This window comes from Suricata suricatta, chromosome 10, assembly GCF_006229205.1.
Source record: "Suricata suricatta isolate VVHF042 chromosome 10, meerkat_22Aug2017_6uvM2_HiC, whole genome shotgun sequence".
NCBI lineage: Eukaryota > Metazoa > Chordata > Mammalia > Carnivora > Herpestidae > Suricata > Suricata suricatta.
This window is the reverse complement of record NC_043709.1, coordinates 46,767,778-46,782,283: the sequence shown is the minus strand read 5'-3', so window position 1 is coordinate 46,782,283 and position 14,506 is coordinate 46,767,778. Positions and strand designations below refer to the sequence as shown.

The window sequence follows — 14,506 nt, the reverse complement described above, 5'->3', positions numbered from 1 at the left end:
ATTTTTATTTCAAAATGTCTACAAAATTTTAACTCTCCATTATACAAATAATTTTTCAAAATTGAGACATTATTCAAATGTAAGCCAAAGTCCTTATACAAATAGAATACACACAAAGATCAAAAATATACATATTCTCTCAGCAAACTTTGTTACATAAATAAGAAAAATATATACAGCTGGTATTTTCAATTTAAAGTACAATTGTCTTAACACTGCATCCACATACAGAGGGCACTAAAATACAAATAAGTGTTACAGCAAAAGTTATAGGCAGAACAAATTCATCTTATGACAAATTATAAAGCTACACATAGCCAATAATCAAGAAACATATACTTCACACTTAGATCTCAATTTTTACTTCACTTGTTTATTTTTTAGAATATCCTCTGGATACGTAACATTTACAGTTTTACCAGCTACCCTTGATACAAAAGGTAGAACATGTGAAGAAATCTATGTCTTTGTGCTTTGGGATAGGTGTCAAAAGAATTAAGTTGAATTTGTATGAACCAGTGTTAAAATTTTCCAAGTAAACTGAATTGGTTATTGAAAGCTCAAACAATTCTTTAAGCAGCAATGTTGGGGGGGAAATCCAATACTTTAAAAGTCTTAACAGAGTAAAGTGATAAAGAAAAATTATGCTAATGGTTTCCTAGATTGTTAGGCAACTCAGCTAACATATATATGGTAAATTATGTTTTGCCCCAGAAATTCTCCTTCCTTTTCTGAGCTCGTGCCAGAGTTTGAAAAGCTCGGAGACTAGAAGCTGCGGAGCGAGCAGAAATCTCAGATAATCTGTCTTCATCTGCGATGAAAAAAGCATAATCAGAAAATACTTCTCATATAAACACTATGTTTTATAACAGGAACAGAAAATTAAAAGCATCAATATTTGTGATGTCAATACTGTCAGAAAAACTTATTAAAATATAAGATATTAATGTCTTCAGGATAGTTCCCCGTCATTTCCCAAGTATACCACATTGAGAAACCAAACATTTGAATGTTAAATGAGCATTGTTTCCTTCCTGAAATCCCACAATGACATTACCTAAACACATGGCCTGGGATTTCAGTGTTACTTAAAAACAGTTCATCATCATACTGGCCTGCCCTACTTTAAAAACACAGCTCTTCTGAGCAAAAAGCTTTCTTAAGCTTTTTTAAAAACAAAATGCCAAACCTTAACACAGTACTTAACGTCACATTTCTCACATAATCTCAATGCCTTACTTTAATATACTACCCTTCCTTATTATAGAAATTCCTCACTCTGAGTAAGCAAATATATTACAAGGTTATTTGTAAACGCTATTCTTCCACTAAGAAGAAAACAGAACTGGATTCAAAGTGTCCAGATATTTACATTTCAAAATATAATAACTTGATTTCTGGCTCACTGAATCCTGAAAAAAGTCCCAAGTTTGTTGAGAGAAAATCTTTAATATGAAAATCTTTAATAAGTTCCTGTGTGAACTTATATAAAGTATTAATTCAAATTTATTTTCAAATCCAAAATTTATAAATTCAGTAATTTCATACATCTTAGGATGAATGAAAATAATAATTTTGATTTTTCACATCAGGAATTCAAAATTCCTTCTGCCACTATTAGAAGCAAATGAATTTGTCAGAATGAATACAACACAAGGAAAAAAGTCCATTTGCCCTAATCATGCTTTTTTTGAGAATTGAAAATTGATCATTGAAAACTGAGCATTTAAAAAAAATAATACACGTAATGCTAGACCAAATTCCTGAGCCCACAGCTAGCCGGATGGAATAAAAGAAAGAGTATTGACCTCAGATGTGATGCGAGGCACACTCTCTTATAATCTGTTTGTCCTAAAAATTTTTTTTCAAGATTTTAGGTCCCAGTTTACTCATTTGTAAATGGGGATAACTTTACCCCCCTCCCACACACACACAAGGTTTCAAGGAGCTAATGAAATACTATCACAGAAGTACTTCGTGAACTGTCAAGTGCTAACCCAGGGTTAAACCATGATACTACTATAAACTACCATCTGATAAAACCTCAAACTTGGTCTTACATTATTTCACTATTGAAATACCTTCATCATTAAAGACTCCATGATGAGGCAGCTGGAAATTGTTCATCTTTGTTTTTCCCACTTAAAAAAAAGGCAGAAAAAATTATCCTTCAATGCCACATAACAGCGTATTTTATTTATAAGGAAAACCTTAGGAAAAAATGGTCAAAACTTACATTCATTCTATATCTGTAATAGACCTCATTATCAATGGGTCATTCACTAATTTATAATGTGCTTAGCAAATATATAAACCAGCAATGGGAAATGTCTAGAATTCTTTTCAATAATAATATTGTTCTATTCTAACTGTACAGAAATGCAGTAGGCTTCTGTTTAAAGATGGGAGATGGACCACACACATTTACAAGAATGACATGAAACCCACAGGTCAAAGAAAATGAAGACAAGAAAACAACAAAATTGTGGAAATAGGAAAGCAAACAGAAAGGCAGTGAGTATGTGGGGTGCCTGGGTGTCTCGGTAGGTTAAGTGTCTGACTCTTGATTTTGGCTCAGGTCACAGTCTCACTATTGTGAGACCGAGCCCCAAGTCAGGCTCTGCTCTAGGCAAGATGCCTGTTTAAGATTCTCTCTCTCCCTCTCCCCTGCTTGCTCACTCTCTTCTTCTGAAACAACAAAAAAGAGAGTTTAGGAAAGCAGTTAGTGTGAGTGTTACCACTACACCCAAGCTGAATCCTAAGTCAGCAAAGGAAGGAGTCCCAGAAGCAAGCAATTGTTCTCCTAATCTGGCTCAGGTTCAGGAGTGCTAAGTACCCCTGAAAGTTAGAGTGAAGGTAAGCCTGAACCGGGAAACTGGTTGAAGTATTTTACAAAACAGTTAGTCTGCCAAATCCTTCTTTGTATTTCCACAGCTGAGAGCTGCCTTTTCTCCGGAGAGAGGAATGGAGGTTTCCTCTCTAAAGGTTTATCAGAGCTGCTCTGACTGAAGAACACCAGATTCAACTGAGGGCAGGCGTACCATATTCTGGTTTTTTTAATTTTATTTTTTGAGAGAAAGAGAGAGAGTGTGAGTGGGGGAGGTACAGAGAGAGAGAGGGAGACACAGAATCTGAAGCAGGCTCGAGGCTCCAAGCTCTCAGCACAGAGCCTGATGCGGGGCTTCAACCCACAAGCTGTGAGATCGTGACCTGAGCCAAAGTCGGCTGCTCAACTGACTGAGCCACCCAGGCGCCCCAAGCGTACCATATTCAAAACAGGGGAATTATATATATCATTTCTCTTTTCAAAGAGATAAAACATGATACCCATCAAATAACAGATTGCTGTATAAAAGGAATATGCAGTTTAAAAAATTCTTAGAAATTAAAAAATATAGCAAAACCTTTTTAAGACTCAGGAGGAGGAATGGAAAATAAATAGTACCCTCTCAAATTAAAATAAAAAGACAGATGGAAAACAGGGAAGGTAAGATAAGAAAATAAGATCATGTTTAACATGTCTAACATTGGAATAAGAGGAATGTCAGAAAAAGAGGAATCAGAACATGGAGGGGAAGAAATTACTCATGAAATAATTCAAGAAAGTGAGTGAGGAACCAAGCTCCCCAACTGAAAAAGTAGACTGAGTACTAGCAAAACGATGACACCTGCTGTAAAATTTCAGAGCACCGGGGCGCCTAGGTGGCTCAGTCGGCTAAGCCTCTGACTTCGGTTCAGGTCACGATCTCCAGTTCGTGGGTTCCAGCCCCGCATGGGGCTCTGTGCTGACAGCTCAGAGCCTGGACCCTGCTTCTGATTCTGTGTCTCCCTCTCTCTCTGCCCCTCCCCTGCTCATGCTCTGTCTCTCTGTCTCAAAATAAATAAAAACATTTTAAAAAACTTTTTTTAATTTCAGAGCATTAAGGGTAAAGGGAAGATCCCCAAAGATGCCAGGGGCGGAAAAGCCACATACAATGATCAAAAATAAAAAGTGCACTGGGGTGCCTGGGCAGCTCAGTTGGCTGGCCATCCGACTTTGGCTCAGGTCATGATCTCATGTCTGCAGGTTCGAGCCCCATGTTGGACTCTGTGCTGACTGCTCAGAGCCTGAAGCCTCCTTCAGATTTTGTGTTTCCCTCTCTCTCTGCTCCTCGCCCCCACTCCTCTCTCTTTCTCTCAAAGATAAATTTTTTTTTGACTTTCAATAGATTGCAGCGAGGGAGCTGCTCTGCTACGTACGAACCCCGACCCAAGAAGCAGGTCGTCTACAAATGGTTTAGCACCAGGTTCCCCACGAACGTGCGTTGCGTGACGGGCAAGGGGGTAAATAAACATTTTTAAAATTTTTAATAAAATAAAAAGAGCATTAAGACTTACCAACAGTAAAAGTGGAAGCTAGAAAAGAGCAGAGAAATGCATAATAAAACTATAGGAAAATAATTTATGACCTTGAATTCTACATCTAGGCAATGTTAGAAGAGATGTTTAGCTGTCATAGCTGGGGAAGAGGTGCCACTGGCATCTAGTAGGTTGCCTATTTGAGGAAAGGAAAGAACTTGAAAGAAACCTCACAGTGTTACAAAAGTACTGGGGTTGCCACACAGCTTAATGTTCCCAAGATGAGGTGGGACTTTTCCTATTTAAAGAAATGTGTTACATTAACTAAAAAACCCTAGATAACACAAGTTATTAACTTACAGTGCATACTTAGGCCTTTGTACCCATCGGGATAGTTTTTGTTTTAAAAGACAAAAAATTAAAACCAAAATCATTACCATTATGCTGAAATTCTGGATCTCTGAGAGAGCCTTGAATTCGACGCGAGGGATGCCAGTAGGATGGAGCACAGGGTGGAGAAGGAGACTTCCCACGTGTGTTTGCTGGATATTCTGGAATTTTTGAAACTGGAAGAGCTGCCTCCGCAAGTTTGGGGATATTGATTTCAGAATCTTCCCTCAAAGGTAAGGGATCAACTGTTTTTATACCAGCAGCTGGAGAAGTCAGGAGGGCTATCGCACGACTTTCTTTCTAAGTGACCAAAAAAAAAAAAAAAAAGATACATATATGTGTCTGTGTATATGTAAGTAAACCAAATCTTTAAATACACAAAAAAATATAACCATAAAAGCAGTAGGAGAAATTGTAGAATAAAATCTATGTAACCTCCATATGAGGAAGATTCTATATGCCTAACAAACAATATTGGTAAACATATTTAGCTATATAAAACATATAAACATTGAAAAAAATTTAATCACAAATTTGAGGAAAATATACAACCTATATATTGAAAATGAATTATCATTGCTACATATTTCTTTAAAAGTAGTAAGGGGGTGCCTGGGTGGCTCAGTTGGTTAAGCGTCCAGCTTGGGCTCAGGTCATAATCTCACAGTTCATAGGTTTGAGCCCCGCATCGGGCTCTGTGCTGACCGCTAGCTCAGAGCCTGGAGCCTGCTTCCAGTTCTGTGTCTCTTTCTCTCTCTGCCCCTCCCCTGTTCACACTCTGTCTCCCAAAAATAAATAAATGTGAAACAAAAAAAATTTTTTTAAGTAGTAAGAAAAAGATAATTAAAAAATAGAAAAAGGATATATATAAACAATTCATATAGACACAAATTACATACAGCAAAAATACCCTACCCACTAGTAATCAAATAATTTCAAAATAAAAGCATCAAGGTACTAATTTTTCACTTAACAAATTACAAAGATTAATTTTTTTCTCAGAAACACACTGTAATACCTGGTGCTGACAAGGCTTTGGAAACACTGAACTCTCCTAGAGTGCTGGGAGCATAATCTCCCCGAGGAGCTGGCAAAACACAGAAACAGCCTTAAAATGTTGTGTTCTTTGGTCACACAGTATACTTGGAGAGTATTTACACATAAAGAGATAAGATGAACAAAAATGTAGCTGAAGGATGGATTTCTTTACAGGATTTTTTGAAAACAGAAAAAATAAGAAATAACCATAGGCATCTAGTTTAAAAAATTGCTTTCAATAATAAACAGCCTGCATAACTATATGTTACCTATCATGTTGCTATTAAAAGTTAGATTTTCTCAGGAAAATACAAATCAAAACCACAATGAGATACCACCTCACACCCATCAGAATGGCTAACCTTAACAACTGAGTTAATGTTAGCCATTCTGATGGGTGAGGATCTCTTTTGCACTGCTGGTGGGAATGCAAACTGGTGCAGCCACTCTGGAAAATAGTATGGAGATTCCTGAAAAAATTAAAAATAGAGCTGCCCTACAACCCAGCAATTGCACTACTAGGTATTTATCCAAGGGATATAGGTGTGTTGTTTTGAAGGGGCACATGCACCCCAATGTTTATAGCAGCACAATCAACAATAGCCAAAGTGTGGAAAGAGCCCAAATGTCCATAGATGGATGAATGGATAAAGAAAATGTGGTGTACGTACACACACACACACACACACACACACACACACACACACACTGGAGTATTACTCGGCAATCAAAAAGAATTAAATCTTGCCATTCCAAACTATGTGGATAGAACCAGAGGGTATCATGCTAAGTGAAATTAGCCAGAGAAAGTCAAATATATAACTTCACTCATATGAGGACTTAAAGATACAAAACAGGTGAACATAAGGGAAGGGAAGCAAAAATAATATAAAAACAGGAAGGAGGATAAAAACATAACAGACTCTTAAATATGGAGAAACAGAGGATTGCTAGAAGGGTTGTGGGAGTGGGATTGGGCTAAATGGGTAAAGGGTATTAAGGAATCTACTCTTGAAATCACTGTTGCACTATATGCTAACTAACTTGGATGTAAATTTAAAAAATTGATAAAAACAGTTTATAGGCATAAAAAATGAGATTTTAATATTTAATGATATGTAAATATGTTAGCAATTCACTGCCAAGTGAGAAAAAATAGATTATGAAATCTTACCTACAGCATAATAAACAAATACATTATATACCCAAAGAACTCAAAAATTCAGTATGGCTGCCCCTGAAGAGTAGGTGGAACACACTGATTCTCCTTTATAGCTGATACCTTCTGTTTTCCACAATGAGAATGTCTCATTATCTTAAAAGTCCTTGTATAATTATCCTTATTAGGAGAATGCAAACCGTAAAAACAAACACAGTTCTAAACTTTCCTAATTATTCCTTGTAAATGTGGCCTTTACTTATTAACTTGGGGTTTCTCGATACAATATTCAAAACATTGCTTTCTGACCTTTGGTATCTCTTTCTGCAGTTGGAGAGCTTACTGCTTCAAAGTGGAGAAGGCCTGGGGTCTTATCCAACAAACATATTTTTTTCAAATCAAGATCTAAAATAAAACCACAAATCTTCCTCAGATTCCTTTTTTAACTGTAAGTATCACTTAGGAAAACTGTTCCTCTGATTTATTTTTTTCTTTTTCTACATATATACACAGAATTTGAGATCTCTGTCAAATTGGTTTCATTATTGCTTAAAGGCTTGAATGAAATCTCTACAATATTTATAAGGTTTAATTTAATGGGGTTTGGGATCCGTTTTTGAGGCTAAAGCCTTCTCATTGGCCTCCCTCTCCCTCCACCCCATACAGCCCAGTCTGCACTGAACAGCTAGCCAGAGTGATTTTATCATGTAAATCAGATATTTGCTGTGTGGCTTTACACCCTCCCAGGGCTTCCCTGTGCCATCAGAATCACGGCCCCACTCCTCAACCAATCTCCCTTCTGAGTCTCATTTCCTACCCTCTTCTCCCTCTCTAGGCCCCAGTCACACTGGTCTTCTCACTCTAAAACCTTCACTGTCGCACACTTGTGCTTACTATTCCTTCAAACTGGAAAACAACCTCCACTCATCTCTGCCTGGGCTCATCCCTCATTAGTCAGGTCTCCATTAAATCGTCACCTCCTCAGGGGTGCCTGTCCTGATGGCCTAATGTAAAGCAACCTCATCCATGACTTGGAGGTCATTTGTGGTTTTATTTAACTCACAGCACTTGATACTACCTAAAATTCTCTTTTTAAAAATCATCTGTCAGAATCAAAATGTATGCTCCACAAGGGCACGGATTTTGTCTTGATTATCAAAGAATCCCCAGATCCCAGAATGGTGTGTGACACATAGTAAAAGCACAGTAAATATCACATTGAGTGAGTGAAATTGCTGATATTCCCCTCCAAAGATGGTCTCTGTCCAGAGTTCTCTGACTCAGTGCATGGCATCCCCCATCAATCCTGCAGGGCAAGGCAGAAACCCAGAAGTCATTCATGGTCTCTCATGTCCCATCATCCTACCCAGAACCACGCCTTGACTCTGCTCCCCTTACTCACAGTTCTTCAGTTTCATCCACTTCTGTCGATGCCCACCTTCCTCAGTCCAAGCTATCAGCTTGTCCTACCTAGACTAGCACCATGACCATCTAAGAGTAACCACTGTCTACTCTTGCTTTCCATGGCAGCCAGAATGGTCTTTAAAATATTTCAATGACTTCCCATTGCTCCTGAGATAATGATAAAAATTCTCAATATTGCTACCTTTTCCAGATTCATCTTCACCTAATCCCTACCAAACACTATACTTACCTTTGTTTCTTAGAACCCTGTGTTCTTTCTCACTGCAGGACATTGGCATATGCTATGCTTCTCCTCCTCACCCTTTTTATCTGGTCAACTCTTCCTCTTCCTCAGTATCTCAACCCAATTATGACTTCTTCTAAGAAGCATCCTTGACCTCCAAGAAGCTTCCTGATTTCCAGGACTAGGTAGATTCCTTTCAAAATAGCACTATATACTGCTTTGAAACTCTTATTAGCTTTAATTTTACTTTTTTTGGGGGGGTATGATTCTTTGATTACTGTTTATCTATTTCACCAGACTGTAGGTTCTGTAAGATCATGAACCATGTCTATTTTTTTTTAAAGTTTATTTGGGGGGGTTGGGGAGTGGCAGAGAAAGGAGAGACAGAGTCCAAAGCAGGTTCCATGCTGTCAACGCAGAGCCTGACAGGGATGCTCAATCTCATATCTGAGAGAGATTATAACCTGAGCCAGAATCAAGAGCTGTTGCTTACCGAGCCAACAGACCCAGGTCTATTTTTGTTCACTATCTTTATTACATGTGGGTAAACAGATAAGAAACAACTGCTGAATGAACGAATAAAGTGAGCTAATACAGACTTGGCTTTTTAATATCATGTATAAGATGTGAAAATGATCCTTGACAATTTAACCAATACCATGAGAATTCTACTCTGAATTTTTTGAGACAGTGTTATTAAGGAGTTAAAAATGTCTGCCCTGAGGACAGCCTGCCTGGGACCAGATTCTGCTCCACCATCTGGCAGCTTTGTTACCTCAGTTTCATCTAAATGAGAATAACAACACCAAGCTCATCATGAAGACTTAACAAGTTAATACGCGTAAAGTACTTAGCACAGGGCCTGGGACATACTTCAGCACCCAGAAAATGCTAGCTATTATGACCATCCCCAGGTCTTTAGGTTACCCAAACTGCTGCTGCCCCATGAAACTCCCACAATTAAATGTCACTAAAAGTTAATATTCAAAAAACTTCTGAATATTATAAATATATTCTGATTCCTATAATAAAAAACATGTATAATGATATTAATTGAGGGTAACTCAATAATGGGAAGGATTTACCGGAAACTGTATGATGAGGTAGAGATTGGCATTAAAGAGCAATATCATTCTATTTCATTAATTTAACTATTCAGTAAATTAATTCCACAATAAATGAAAATAATACATATAAATCCAGGTGCCAATATGGATTAACGCTACGTATTTTAGCTAAGGGGGGTAGGCAACTCTGTAGGCAAAGCTGCCTAAAAGTTTGCATCTTCCAGGTAGCAACCTGGATCCTGGGATGAGATGGGGTGCTGGGGGTACAGAACAGTCGTGGGGGCAAAAGATTCCTAATACCCGATTCTGATCAGTCCTCTGACTGTATTCTTGTCGTCATAAACCAATGTATACACATTGGTTTAGATTCTGTCACTCTAATAATAGTCAAAAGTACCTGCTATGAGGTCACTTTAGTACTGGGCTTTGGGGACAGCTGGGCTCTGGTCCCATCTTCTACCTCTCCTAAACACCTAAAAACTTTCCCTGTGTCACACCTCTGAGATTCATGAACAGCCATCCCCTAGAGAAATTCAACCTCTTCTCTAAATGTTCTCTATCCTACTTTGGCCAAAGCATTCTGATTTCATTCAGAATAAAATTCAGTCTTTGCTATGAACTATAAGGCCCTACACAGTTTAGTTCCCCATGATGCCTCCGAACTTATTGCCCACACTCTCCCTTCTTTTGCTCTCTGCTCCAGCCACACTCACTCTCTGGCCAGTTCTCAAGAAATCAGGCACCTGATCACCTCAGGGACTGTTAACTTGCCGTTCTTTTTGCCTAGAATGTCTGCCTACATATGTATATGGGTCAATCTCTCAGCAACTTCAGATTCTGTTCAAATGTCACCCTCTCAGCAAGAACTTCCCCGGGTACTTCGTATTCACGTCCCCTGCTTTGCTCTTCTCCTCAGTACTTACCACTGTCTAAAATACTGTATATTTTACCTAGTAAGTCCTGTTTATTGTTTCTCTTCTCCACTACTAGAGAAGTTCAATAAGGGTCAGAATTTGCACCTGCTTCTTTCACTGCTATAGCTCCAGGGCTAAAGCAGTGCCTGGAACATAGTAGAAATACAAATGCCACCCAGAAGATGCTCAAAGAAGAGTACAGTGCTTCTCTTCTCTCTCTTCCTTCTGAGTCAAAATTGACAAGATTTAAAAACACATCAGCAGAAGTAGACTGCCACTACCAGAAAAAAACAATTCAAGGCCTTTGCCTTACTAAAAGCAGATTAATAGCATCATCTCCATATACGATGCATGGAATTTTCTAAAATCTGGGCCTATCATCCGTTTGTTACATGTGATTAAAATAATTGCTTCCTAAAAAGATGCCCCCCCCAAGATATAAATATTTACCTTCTTAAAATCATTCTTTGCAGTTTCTAAGCCATACTGAGAGGACACTGTTTTCCTCTGTTCTGGGACCAGAGGCCTCACTTTTGATGGAGACACTAGAACAGCACCACCTGGAAAAATGGAGAAGACGACAAGTTTCAAACTAAGTTCTCATGCAAAAAAGCAGGTAAGATAAGAACTACAATGTTTGCCCATTACCAACAGCTGGAGTGGTGAGATCGTGATGAGTCCTTTGGATTCCACCAAGCTCTCTCAGCTTTGGAGTAGGAAGCCTGCCTCCTTTTCCAGACGATACAGAAGAAGAATCTGACCTACAGAGCCAAACAGTCTACTATGAAGCACTTCTCCCAGAAAACAGGATTAAAAATATCTTATCTTTATTATGCAATAATAAAACATAAAATTTAAGAGATAAGGTCATTTTGTTGCTGAAAGCACATGCAGTTAAGAGGGACTGAATATTGGAAAAGAGGGAAAATCACTGTAAGTCAGCAGCAATTGAGCAAAGAACTCTTCTATTAAATTGGCCCTATGTTTCCCATTAGGTACAAAACTCATGACCGAACGCTATTTGGACGATGGACAAATAACACAATTATCAGTAGTAAAGAACCACTCCCCAAAGCAATTAACACACAAATCAACAAGAATTAGCTATTTGCAGGTATCACTTATTTTAATATTACAAAACATTACCTTTCTTTTTTGGTGAAATATTTGATATTAAAAAATATCAACTATTTTCTTAAATCATAAGGAAAGCCATTCCCTCAGACACATTTACAAATCTGCCAAATCACAATTATTGGGACACAGGTGAAAATAACCCCAACTGCTCCCTCCCCAAGGAGCTCAGTGCTCAAGCGTATAACTACCAATTACTGGTGATTCAAATACCTGAGTGAATCAAATTATAAATCGAATGTCTTCTTTGTGACATTAAAGTCACATCTGCTCTTTATTAGTCATAAAACCCAGGGTGCAAACCACACTACTTGGTGACAAAACAAAAAATATTAACCATGTGCATAATGCTTCCATATACTGATTAACTTAAAACTCACCCTTCTTTTATCTTGTCTGCCTTAGAGGTCTCCTGTACTTCCACCGTCTCCAGCTCTCCTGCATGAACCTGCTTGTCCTTTTCTGTCTCCTCCACCTCCTCCTCCTCCAGGGGCTGTTTCTGCGCGTCTTCACTGGTGTTCTCTGTGTCCCACGCCAGGCGCCTTCTAACGGGCAGGGTGGGAGCATCTGACTCGCCCAGTTTCTCTGTGGTATTTTTCTGTGGCTGCTCTTCCAAGACAGGCCTTTTCTCCTCCAGTGTTGTAGGGGGACATTTCTGCAAAGCTTTATGGCTTGTAGGATCTCTGCATAAAAAAAGTCTCTAACTTGAGTTTGAGGTTTCTAGTTTATACTCATTTTAATGAGTCTGTCATTCTCTTCCAGCATGCACAACTGTATTTCCCACAGGTATGACCTTGCCCAGATACTGAAGAAAGAAACCTAATTTTAAGAGTTCATTTGACGGTATAAAAACTAAAGCTACTTTCTATTAAAGTCTATTTTTGGACTTTGTATTAAAATATTCCATGGGCCCGGAGTGGCTCAGCCGGCCGAGCATCCGACTTCGGCTCTGGTCATGATCTCAAAGTTCGTGAGTTCAAGCCCTGCATCGGGCTTGCTGCTGTCTGCGCAGTGCCCACTTTGGATCCTCTGTCCCCCCCACACCCCTCCCCAGCTGGTGCATGCTCTCGCTCTCAAAAATGAAAATGAAAACATTTAAAAAATAAACAGATTTAAAAAGTAAAGTATAATATTCCAAAATAAAATCTGTGTATCTTCTCTTACTCCCACCTTCACATATGCATGCCTGTCCCGCTGCTGCTAACACTCACGGGTGTCCCCTTGACTGGCATTGACACACATACGCAAGGATGGCACATGGTCTAACTCGCTCGGTTACTCAATTACGGTTTATGCACAAATTCAAGTGTACTTGTACATCAAGCAAACTGACTCCAATTTTATACTTTAGATTGATAAGTCTTTTCAAGACATTCTTAAAGAATGGATTTTGTGATGAATTTTTAAAGATGTCACATAATTGGAACTTGTAGTTCAATTTAGCATATATGATTATATTACTATAACAACTAAAAACTATTTTATTTGCCAAAAATTAATGTGTTATCTCTTTTATTTTTTTTTTCAATGTAGCAAAAGACATTGATTGTCACAGTTCAGCAGTTAGTGCAGGATTGCAGCAGGACGTCACAGTTTTAGCGCATGAACCCATTTTGTTGTCATCCATATATATATATATATATCTTTTAATTTCTGGTTAAAATAATAAAAATCTGGTTTTCGGTGTTTGTCAAAAATTTTCAGAAGATCTGAGTCACGCATGTTCTCATAGCAAAGGTCAGAGCCTGTGCTGTCCAAGTTGCTGCAGCTCTGCTCTTCCAGAAGCCAAGCGTGTTATCTCTTTTATAAATAGTCAAATAATTTTCACTTTAAAACCCAAAAGAGCAGAGAATTCTCCCATAAAATCAGGGCTTAAGTGTCATATTAACCACAGAAATCCATTAATGAATGATTACAGGATGTACTACTAGCTTATACTGTCTAAGTTTTTCTTCTTGTTGGTGCCTTTCTTTTCTGTTACTTTTTAAAGTTCCTTTCCATCTACTGTATAACCATCCCTATTCTACTCCTGTTAAAAAATATTACAAAATCTAGCCTTCCAGATTTACATTATGTGTTATTTACACCCAGCTTGACTTCTCACAGAGCATAAACTAATAATAGTGAAATGTAACAAATGGCTGGCATATCTCCATGTAACCGGAAGACACATTTTGAGTGGGGACGTCATTTTCCTATGGAATTCCATGATTTACCTAAGCTACAACATACTTTCTCACTGTCCACAAAGAACATATCTCACCCGGCAAGATCCAGAGCTCTAATGTTACTGCTAATGGTTCCTTCTGAGCTCGTGGTTGAGGAGACATCCCAACAGCAGTTGGTATCGGACAGAAGCTGATTCAGATGGTCCCGAGAAAAATGTGTTCCTTGAACTCGTTTCCTATAAAACTCAGCCTTCTCTCGGAGTTCTTTAACCTATGCAGGAGAGTTGAGACGCTGTGTATTACTTCAAATACTCCTTTGCAAAAACCACCATGTAGCTTACCAAAGATAATGCACAAATACAGCCAGAGACCAAGGAGAAAAGAAGGCAAAAAAAAAAAAAAAAAAAAGCCACAAATGTTCATCAGACTATGTGCATTTTAAGCAGAAATTAAAACAATCACGCTAAAGCACAATGCAGTTATTTTATTTCAGGCCAGCAGGCAGGAAGACTTTGCAGCAGCTAAGAAAAATATTTAGACCTAATTCTTATTTCAACTGAAATTACACAAGTACTCTATGCATTATTACAGGTTTTAAAAACTCAAAAGCAACCAACCTCTGCATACCACATGGCATTTAGAGAACCCTA

The 14,506-nt window shown here is 38.3% G+C and overlaps 1 protein-coding gene across 1 annotated transcript in view; it reads right to left on the bottom strand.

The window, feature by feature from the left end:
* Positions 1-353: 353 nt before the first annotated feature.
* The window catches only part of MDM1 (Mdm1 nuclear protein), a 31,019-nt gene continuing 16,866 nt past the window's right edge, over positions 354-14,506 (bottom strand). Inside the window, exons 8-16 of the mRNA XM_029955457.1 lie at positions 14,474-14,503; positions 13,952-14,127; positions 12,069-12,371; positions 11,203-11,315; positions 11,005-11,114; positions 4,776-5,028; positions 4,378-4,395; positions 2,082-2,141; positions 354-811 (exon numbers count right to left, since the gene is read on the bottom strand). Coding sequence (XP_029811317.1) covers positions 699-811; positions 2,082-2,141; positions 4,378-4,395; positions 4,776-5,028; positions 11,005-11,114; positions 11,203-11,315; positions 12,069-12,371; positions 13,952-14,127; positions 14,474-14,503 — 1,176 coding nt within the window. The 3' untranslated portion in view covers positions 354-698. The remainder of the gene's footprint in view (positions 812-2,081; positions 2,142-4,377; positions 4,396-4,775; positions 5,029-11,004; positions 11,115-11,202; positions 11,316-12,068; positions 12,372-13,951; positions 14,128-14,473; positions 14,504-14,506) is intronic.